The sequence below is a fragment of the Mustela erminea genome, chromosome 13, assembly GCF_009829155.1.
Source record: "Mustela erminea isolate mMusErm1 chromosome 13, mMusErm1.Pri, whole genome shotgun sequence".
Taxonomy (NCBI): domain Eukaryota; kingdom Metazoa; phylum Chordata; class Mammalia; order Carnivora; family Mustelidae; genus Mustela; species Mustela erminea.
Genome location: NC_045626.1, coordinates 76651970 through 76662642, shown reverse-complemented (window position 1 = coordinate 76662642; position 10673 = coordinate 76651970). Strand labels below are relative to the sequence as shown.

The 10673-nt window shown below is 45.2% G+C and overlaps 1 protein-coding gene across 1 annotated transcript; it reads left to right on the top strand.

The window, feature by feature from the left end:
- Positions 1-8215: 8215 nt before the first annotated feature.
- Positions 8216-10273, top strand: LOC116571335 (cytochrome c oxidase subunit 6A1, mitochondrial). The gene is made up of 3 exons (XM_032309137.1): positions 8216-8368; positions 8518-8660; positions 10000-10273. Exons 1-3 carry the CDS (start codon positions 8260-8262, stop codon positions 10081-10083), a joined length of 336 nt encoding a protein of 111 aa, XP_032165028.1. The 5' UTR covers positions 8216-8259; the 3' UTR covers positions 10084-10273.
- The last annotated feature ends 400 nt before the right edge of the window (positions 10274-10673 follow it).

Below are 10673 nucleotides of genomic sequence, written 5' to 3'. Positions count from 1 at the left end.
AGCTCAGAGCCAGAGGTGGAGGCTCAACCCCATGACCATGAGATCAGGATCGGAACCTATACCAAGAGTTGGGATTTTAACCGACTGCATCACCTAGGCGCCCCTGAAAAGCCCTTGTTCTTATAACACAAGTGATATACATTCATTGCAGTAAATTTCAAAAGAAAATTAATGCTGAAACATTACTTCTGTTAACATGTGAGTATAGTCTTTACAGTATTTCTTGGTACATTTTATAAAAAGTGGAAACATGCATTTCATAACATTCTGTAGCCTGCTTTGTTGTGTTTAACAGCTTTATTGAGATATATTTCACATAACATACACTAGCCTTGCTTTTAACTTAACAGTGGAAGGTTAATAAGAATGCAGTGCAAATTGCTATTTGTTGAACAAGGTGCTGAGATTTTTCACGCACATCATCACATTCAGTCCTCCCCAAAACTGTAGGACGTAGGCACTAATATCTTCCTCCTTCTGAGATGAAGAAACTGAGACATAGAAAAGGAAAGTGAGACGTACCTGGCTGGCTCAGTCAGTGGAGCATGCAATTCTTGATGAGGCTGTGAGATCGAGCCCCATGCTGGACATAGAAATAACATGCATAACAAAGGTCGGCGGAGGGGGGGGGTTGTCCAGTAAAAGTAGCAGAGCCAGGATTTTTATTCAGCCTTGTCTGAGAAGGTAATTTTTTAAAAAGTAATCTCTATATTCAACATGGGGCTCAAACTCACCACCCTGAGATCAAAAGTTGAATGCTCTCTGAACATGATTTCTTTTTTTATTTTTTTAAGAATTTATTTATTTGAGGGATGCCTGGGTGGCTCAGTTAGTTAAGCAGTTGCCTTCAGCTCCGGTCATGATCCTGGGGTCCTGGGATCAAGACCTGAACTGGTTCCTTGCTCAGCGGGAAGCCTGCTTTTCTCCCTGCCTCTGCCTGCCACTCTGCCTGCTGTGTTCTCTCTTTCTCTCTGATAAATAAATAAATAAATAAATACATACATACAATCTTTTTTTTTTAAGATTTTATTTATTTATTTGTCAGAGAGAGAGCGAGAGCGAGCACAGGCAGAGTGGAAGGCAGAGTCAGAGGGAGAAGCAGGCTCCCTGCGGAGCAAGGAGCCTGAAGTGGGACTCGATCCCAGGATGCTGGGATCATGACCTGAGCCAAAGGCAGTTGCTTAACCAACTGAGCCACCCAGGCGTCCCAATACAACCTTTTTTAAAAAAGAATTTATTTATTTGAAAGAGAGAGAGAGAGAGAGCTCACACACAAGCAGGGGGAGGGCCAGAGGGAGAGGGAGAAGCAGACTCCCTGCTGAGCTGAGAGCGGATCCCAGGACCCCAGGATCATGATCTGAGCCGAAGACAGACGCTTAACTGACTGAGCCATCCAGGTGCCCCAATAACATGAGTTCTTAACTATTTTGTTATGCCTGCTCTGTGCTGTATGGAATTCGGAAGAATCAGGGAGGAAAAGGGGAGAGGCTGTCCTGGAGCTCAGAGTGTAAACGAGGGCGTAGAATGTTCTTCATACACAGTACAGTGAGCTTAAACATCACTGAGGGACCACAACAGGGAGCCCTGATTTACTCAGGAAAGGTTGCCTGTAGGAGAGGACTGGGTGTGTGTGTGTAGACATTGATGGACAACAGGGTGGGAAGAGCACTTCTAGCCAGGAGGGGCCAGCCTCAGAGAAGCTTCAGGTGCAGACATGTGTATGAGCACAAACAGGGACCAGTAGGGGAAAATAATTGAGTCCCAAGTTCTATGGGAATAAAGAGATGGATGACACCTGTGGTCTGCTCACCAAAAACTACTCAGAGGGGTGGGGGAACCATGGAAATAAATAATAGTTACCTTCACTGTGCACATCCCACATTCCATTTAACTATCACGTTTAACTTCACAACAGATTGTCAAGATTGCCAGTTGTTGGCCTCTTTATAAATGAAGAAAGGAGTATCAGAGAAATAAGTGCCTTGCTGTAGATCCCTGAGTAGGGAGGGCTAGGGCCAAGAGAGTCAACTGAGGAGGCTCAGGGTCTGAATCTGGTGCTCTAACTGGCAAGCTACACTATTCTGCATGCCCTAACTGCCCCCAAAGAAACAGATTTTCACAGCCAGCCCCCTGCGCAAACCTTCAGGTGTATTACAGCCAGGGATCTTTGTAAATTGCAAAGCTGATCATCTCTCTCCTAGCTTAAAACCAAGCCTTCTCGGTACCCTTCAGATAAAATCTTAACTCAGTACCACCTGCAGGACCCTTTAAGTTCTTGCTCCTTCCAAGCCGTCACACCTCCAGCCTTAAGGCACTGTTTGGAATTCCAGATATAGTACCCTTATCTTTTCTCTCTGCCTGGAAAACTCTTTTTTGTCTCCCTCCCAATTCAAATTTGTCCCTGACTCATTTATATTTATTTGGGAAGGAGCCCATGACTTAGATGTCACCTCCTACAGAAAGACTTCCTGTATTGCCCCTCTATAATCCAGGCCGTTATGCTCTGCTTCCAAGACCTTATACACCTCCTCTTAATCATGGCAATAATAATAATAGTTTACAATTTTTGAGCATTCCACTTTGTGCTAACATTACTTGAGTTGTTGAAGCAGTATCACACAGTAATTAAACATGCAAGTTTAAAAATATTTTATTTATTTATTTGACAGAAATAACAAGTAGGCAGAGAGGCAGGCAGAGAGAGAGAGGAGGAAGCAGGCTCCCCGCTGAGCAGAGAGCCCGATGTGGGGCTTGATCCCAGGACCCCGCGATCATGACCTGAGCAAAGGCTTTAACCCACTGAGCCACCCAGGCACCCCTAAACATGCAAGTTTTAAGACCAGATTTTCTGGATTTGAATCCTGGCTCAGTCACTTTCACACTCAGCTGTGAAATTTAGGCAAATGGCTTAATCTCCCATTGTACCTCAGTTGCCTCTTCTGTAAAATGGGGATAAGAATAGCACCTATCTTATAGGACTGTTGTAGCTGTGAAGGGCCCAGGACATGCTAAGTGGGTTTTTTAAAAAATATATTTTTAAAGATTTATTTATTTCACACACACACACACACACACACACACACACACACAGCACAAGCAGGGGGAATTGGAGAGAGAGAAGCAGACTCCCTGCTGAGCAAGGAGCCCAATGTGGGACTTGATCCCAGGACCTGAGCCGAGGGCAGACACTTGACCGACGGAGCCACCCAGGCACCCTGACGGTAAGTGCTTAATGAATGTTAGCTAATAACTTTTATTCTGTTAAGTCCTTGTAATGACTCTAATTCACAGGTGGAAAATCTAAGAGGTAACTTGACTTCCCCTTGATTACATAGGTAAGGAACAGACCTGTACTTGAACTTGACACCAAGGTGCATGCTATACTGCACTGCCTCCCATTGTAGAACCCGTCACACAGGTTGTAATAACTGTTTATTTGTCAATCTCTCCCTCTAGACTGGGTGTTCCATTGAGGATCATTTCTGCCACCCCAATCCAGGGACACAGTTGATTCCCTAATTAAAGGAGCTAATGATGCTGAACAGCTCAGATAAGTTATTCAGAGGTCGGAGGTGCTGGTCGTAACACCCTGGCTTCCCCTGCAGTATGCTTTGAAAAAGGTTTCAGTGTCTGTTCCTAGGATTAGTCTGTTAGCAGACAAATATTTATTAGTCCAGGAGTTGAAGGTGCTCTTATTGGGAAAAGGCACATTAGGAATAGCAAGCAGTACCTAGATAAGCTTTCCCCTAAGCAAGCCCTGTCCTTGGCAGGAAGCCTCCCCCAGTCTTAACAACCATGCCTCCCCTCATCAGCTGCCCCTAGTATTGCGATGTCCACCTGCCAGCTCCCTGTTTCAAGGAAATAGAGCACCAGAGACCTTAGTGGCTTCAGCATGAGCATAAACATCGCCAGCTGCCAGAGAGGATGACGTCAAATCCAGGCCTGGCTGGCCGTGGCCTTGGGGAGGCTCTCTGCACAGAGAGGCTTGGTGCTGGGGGTCACTGTGAGAGGCAGCACAAGCTGGCGACTGCCACCTCAGTACCCTGAGGACACATTTGATGGTTCTGTCCATTCTCAAGGACCCCACGACTTGAAATATTTTTCTTTCCAAAACCCACTGATGTCAGAAATCAGATAGCTATTCCTTTTCTTTTCAGAGCCTCAGATCAGCATGAACTTGACAAGGTGACCTCTTAGGCTTGGTATCATTCTACCTAAAGCAAATCCTGTATGGCTTTGAGGTTAAAAGAACTGGCTTGAGTCCCAGACTGTCTGGGTCTAAAGCACCTGTGTAAAGATTCTGACTGTGGTCAATTTCCTACACTTCCCAGAGTCTCAGTTTTCTTATATGAAAATTGGGTAGAATAGTATCTGATTCACAGGATCTTGGTTGGGATTAATGTATATTCAGTGAATGCCTATTGTGTGCCAAGTGTGGGGTTCATACCAGTGAACAAAACAGTCCGTGCCCCCTGGTGTTTGGTGAAGGAAAGCAGACAATAAACCAATAAATATTTAATACAACAGATGGTGGTAAGTGCTATGAAGATAGATAAGGCACAGTAAGGAGGATAGAGTGTCAGGGTAGGGAGGAGTTATTTCACTTCTGGGTGGTCTGGGAAGGACTTTCTGAACAGAGGACTTCTGAGCGACTCCTGAGGGAAATGAGGATGCAATTCATGGGGCCATCCGGGAGAAAACTCTTCCAGCTAGAGAAATGAGCAAGTGCAACAGTCCTGAGGCAGGAACATGGGTGGAACGTCCAAGGAAAGTCAAGAAGGCCAATGTAGCTGGAGTGAAATGGGCAAGGGGGCAGGAAGAAAGGATGATGTGAGAGAGGTGACTGGGGGCACCTCCTAGGTAACTAGGGACTCTCCTAGGGTGACTAGGGTCTGAGTGGACAACTCAGTACCCTACTCTAAGAACTTTGATATTTACTCTGAATGAGATAGGAACCATAGGAGGATTTTGAGCCAAAATAGATGATATGACAGATTTTATTTATTTATTTACTTAAGATTTACTTATTTATTTATTTGACACAGAGAGAGACAATGAGAGAGGGGATACAAGTAGGGGGAGTGGGAGAGGGAGAAGCAGGTTTCCTGTCAAGCAGGGATCCCGATGCGGGACTTGATCCCAGGACCCTGGGACCATGACCTGAGCTGAAGGCAGACACTCAATGACTGAGCCACCCAGGTGCCCCAATCTGACAGATTTTAAAGGATCCTTCTGACTGGCATGTAGAAAATGGACTGGAGGGGAACCAGGTAGCAGGAAGACCAGTCAGAAGGCTGTTATTGTTGTCCAGGAGAGAGATGAGAACACCTTTGATCAAAATGGTAGCACCAGGCAGTAGGAAATGGTCAGATTCTGGATGTGCCTGAAGGAAGAGCTGGCAGGATTTGGCTGATGGATTGGATATAAAGTGTATGTGTATGTGTGTTTGTGTGTGTGTGTACATGAGAGAGAGAGAGAGTGAGTGTTGAGTCAAAGATGACTCCAAAGTGTTTAACTTGAGGAATGAAATAGTCACTTAGTGAGGTGGGGAAGACAGTTTGTATGAAGTGCTCACCATGGATGTGGGCACAAAATAAATGCCCAATAAATATTAGATATTCTTGGTGTTTTTGATTTTGGTGTCCTGAGCTATCCAAACTCAGTCACCTGAGGTTCTGGGAATGATGAACATACCCGACAAAAATACCATAAGCATCATGCTTAATATGTTTGTTGTGAGCCAAGCACATGATAGAATATTTACTTAGCAGTACCACCCTACAACGTGTATAAAAGGCCTATGAGAAAATGAGTATCTGTAGAGTTTTTAATATATTTCAGACATTCTTCATTGATTCCTTTCCCCACCACTAGAATGTGAGTTACATGAGAGACATCTTACACCTACTGTGTACTACCACACATGCCTGGAACATAGCAGCCACCTTGGTTAATATTTATGGAATGAAATCTCATGATTATAGATGGAGGCTGAGTAACATCCGAAGGTGGAGCTGGGTTCTGATAAATATTTATTTGATAGAGGGATGAATAAATGGGTATTACATTCTCATTTTGGAGAAGAGGAACCAGGTGGTGGCAGACCAAAGAACTGAACCCAGGATATCCTGATCCTTGAGTGTGGACCCTTTATATGGCCACACTGTGGAGCTTCATAATGTGGCCCTTTGGCTGTATTTGAGGACGCCTAGGAATTTGATGATCCTGATGATCCTGACAGCATACTATGTAAAAAAGCCCTGGCTACTAAGAGAAAGAGCAAGCTAATGCGAGATCAGATTGTGATGCTCTAGTAACATGATCCTAAATTTTTTTTAAAGATTTTATTTATTTATTTGACAGACAGAGATCACAAGTAGGCAGAGAGGCAGGCAGAGAGAGAGAGAGGAGGAAGCAGGCTCTCCACGGAGCAGACAGCCCAATGCGGGGCTCGATCTCAGGACCCTGGGATCATGACCTGAGCTGAAGGCAGAGGCTTTAACCCACTGAGCCACCCAGGCGCCCCACATGATCCTAAATTTTTGTCTTCATGAAACTGCATAGATTGGGTTGCGCAGGGTGTAGAGGATGGAAACAGAATGTGAATCCAGTCTTCCCACACCAGTGTCCTATTTGTTCTCCTACTTGGATTTTTAACGTGGGGTACAAGGACTCTTGAGGGGGGTGTCTCTGGATGTACTTTATGGTACATTCTTCCTACAACATTGTGTGCTTAGGAGCAGGTGCAATTTTTGGGGAAGGGGTTCATAGCTTTTCATTACATTCTCAAAGAGGCCTATGATCCAAAAGTTTCCTTACATTTTCTCCTATGAATTTTTTTTAAAGATTTTATTTATTTATTTGACAGAGAGAGATCACAGGTAGGCAGAGAGGCTGGCAGAGAGAGAGAGAGAGAGGGAAGCAGGCTCCCCGCTGAGCAGAGAGCCCGATGCGGGACTCGATCCCAGGACTCTGAGATCATGACCTGAGCCGAAGGCAGCAGCTTAACCCACTGAGCCACCCAGGCGCCCCCTCTCTTATGAATTTTTTTGGGGGCTTCAAAAAACCCTCAAATTTATTCTCTCATAGTTCTGGAGGCTAGAAGTCCAAAATCAAGGTGTTAGCAGGACCATGTTCCCTCTGAATGGCCTCTCGGGAAAACCCATACCGTGTCTCTTCTAGCTTGTCTTGTGGCCACATCACTCCAATCTCTACCTCAGTCATAACATTGCCTTCTCCTCTATTATTATTATTATTTTAATTTTAAAAATTTTTAAAGATTTTATTTATTTGAGAGACAGCACAAGCAAGGGGGAGGGGTTGAAGGAGAAGGAGAAGCAGACTCCCTGCTGAGCTGGGAGCCAGATGCAGAACTCAATCCCAGGAAACTGGGATCATGACCTGAGCCAGAGGCAGACGCTTAAACGACTAAGCCACCCAAGTGCCCCCATATTTTATTATTAAAACTATTTTTAGATGAGAAGAAAGACAAAAGAACTGGGGGAAGAGGACTGAAGAGACAAAACATGCTAATTTTTGTTTCCAGAATTTCAAGAGAAGGCTAACGTGACGAAAAAAGCCGAAAGTTAAAGATGTTGAGGCAGGATTAATATCCAGATCTTCTGGTACCAATTCCAGGGCTCCTTCTGGTTCCCGTTGTTTTCATTAATTCATTCATTCATTCACTCACTCATTCATTTGTACCGAGTACCTGCTCCGTGCTAGGTACAATTTCAGACTCTGGGAATGGTGCTGTGGAACACTCCAGCATCAAAGAGTTTATATTCTAGTAGGGGAGGCAGACATAATAATGATGACGATTATTACGTCAAGTGCAAAGAAAAACAGCGTCACAGAACGGGGAGGAACAGGAATGGCATTTTAGATGGGGTGTTCTGAGCTCAGAACTTCCAGTTAGTTGCTGTCCGCGGACTCCAACCGAGACAGCACTTCCGAAGGCCAGCTTGCCCCGCCCCAATAAACCTCTCTTTCGCGCTTAGCCTCGCCTAGCCGCACCGGGGTGGGGACTGTGCGGAGAGGGGCGTGCACACGGTGGGTGGAGAGCGCATGCTCCCTCGAGATGCGTGGCTCTGGGGATTTTAACTAGAACTCCGACCGTCTGGAGGAGAGTACGCACGCTCCTCGCCTTAAGGCGAGTGGGAAGGATCCGCCCAGTAGGAGTTTGGTTTTGAGGTTGTGGTCCCGCCCCCAGCCCAATTTCTACTTCCGCTTCCGGCGCTGAGGCTGTCCAGCTTGAAAATGGCGGCGGCGGCGTCTCCTCTGTTGCGGTTGTCTGGGCTGCTAGGTCGGTCCGGGGCACAGCTGGGGCGGCCCATGTCCAGTGGCGCCCACGGCGAGGAGGGCTCAGGTACTGGAGCTGCGGTTCGCGGGGCGGGCCTCAGTCCCACTCGAGCGAGGCGGGGCAGGACTGTGACCTTGGCTTGAGGTCTTGGGGGAGGCGGGGTGAGACCCGGACGGGGTCCCCATCAGGCCTGAGCGGTTGTGCCTCCTTTGCAGCACGCATGTGGAAGGCTCTCACCTACTTCGTAGCGCTCCCCGGCGTGGCTGTGAGCATGCTGAATGTCTTCCTGAAGTCGCAACATGGAGAGCATGAGAGACCCGAGTTCGTCGCCTACCCTCATCTCCGCATCAGGTCCAAGGTAGGCCTTTGTAGCCTCTTCCAGCATCAATTCCCGTTTTATTACAAATGCCTAGTCTAAGTTCTTCATTCTCTAAAATCGTGCGAAATTTTTCATTTAATTTTTACAAATTTTTATTTTCTCCGGTTTTACGGAAATGTAACAGACTTGGGGGGAGTCACATCATCTTTTTCAAGGTCATACAGTAAGTGCCCTTCAGATTTTTTTTTTTTTTTTTCCTGACCCATCCGCCCTCTGCCTTCTCATACTCTTCTGAAAAGGTTGTCCCTTGTATGAGACTTAGAGATTTGGGAATCTCCCTTAGAGCGGCAAAATCTGAAGGTGATTCACCCTTCTATGACCTGGGCATCTGACAGGTACTAGCTGCATGATGAAGAGACTAAAAGCTTCTCCTATTCCTACCTCTGCTAGTTATTTCACAACTGTTTTATCCTTTGCTATTGGTGTAGATGTAATCATTTGTTTTTCATTGCTTTTTGTAAGTATTCTTAACAAGATGCCCTGCTGGCTCTTTAATAACTATAACATCATTTAGCCAAGATAGGACTGGCCTTAACAGAAACTTAAGCTAGATTCTTAGATTCAGAAAGAATTTTTGAGTCTGAGCCCCACTCCCACCCTTGTACAAAGATGCAGAAGCCACTTAATCATAGTTTTTAACCTCAGTACTATTGACATTTGGGTCTGCATAATTCTTGTTGTGGCAAGGGGCTATCCTATGAGTCCTAGGATATTTAACAGCATCCTTGACCTTTACCCACTGGATGCCCTCTCCCAGATGTCTCTAAATATTGCCCCATGTCCTTGGAGGGGCAAAATCATCCAGGTTTGGAAACCACTGCCCTAGAGCAATGTTTTTTCAAAGGCAGCATACAAAAAATTGAGGGTAGGTTGCAGTTTCCAATCCAGAGGTTTGTTTTAGATCTGGAACGAAGCCCAAATCTACATTTAAATAAGCATCTTCTCTTGTTTACCTCTACCATACAGATAGGATGATGTGAAGATTACACTTCCACAAACACTGCAGTGCCAGAGAGAGGCTTATGAATAATGAACTTGAGTTTGCCTTTCCTGTTGTCTACTTTAAAAGCTCTCCTGAAAGTTAAAAGAGCTCCCATAAATTATGGGAAGGTTGAAATACCCCAATAGTTAAAGGACTAATTATCATTTTTGTTTTTGACAGAGATCACAAGTAGGCAGAGAAGCAGGCAGAGAGAGAGGAGGAGTATCATTTTGTTTTTATGTATAGTCTGTCACTTACCGATATCTGAAGCAGTTCATGGCAGTGCTGTTCTGAATTCTTTTCTGGAATTGCCTAATTGACATCTTCACTCCACAGCCCTTTCCCTGGGGAGATGGTAATCATACTCTATTCCATAACTCTCACGTGAATCCACTTCCAACCGGCTATGAAGATGAATAGAACCTGGACCACCACCCAGTGGGGACCACAGCACTGGTTTGGACCATGGCTCTGCACACGGACCAGAAAAGTCTATGGGACCATAAGCTCACCTTCCTTAATGTATCAAATGATGACCAGTATACTGATCTTCCATCCCTTTGCTTGTGGCAGGAGATGGCTTAAATAAATAACTTAGATTGGTCAATGATCTGAGAGTTGCATTTTTTGGTGTTTTTCCTCCGAAATCAGCATTATTTTTGTTTCTGTAATGAAGGTTTACGGCTCCTGTGTACAGGCCTCTGGATCACAGTGTTTGTAACAGTCTTGTCCTTGGTTTCTTATACGTGGGGTAGGGAAAGCAAAGCAACTATAAGTGGAACTAATTTAAGTATCAAGATTGGGTCCTGACAGACTTTGGGTGGCAAAGATACTGAGTGGCCAGTAGAATGAGGGGCAGTTTACATCTCAAAGAGGTATCTTTTGATTCTCCAGAGGAAGTGCTTAGTCTTTGTCCTGACTTTCTCTTATTCCATTCCACCAGCATTTGCTGAAGAATATTCCCTGTAGTCAGATAATTGTCTCCACAAGTATCAAGTTCTCATCTTGGG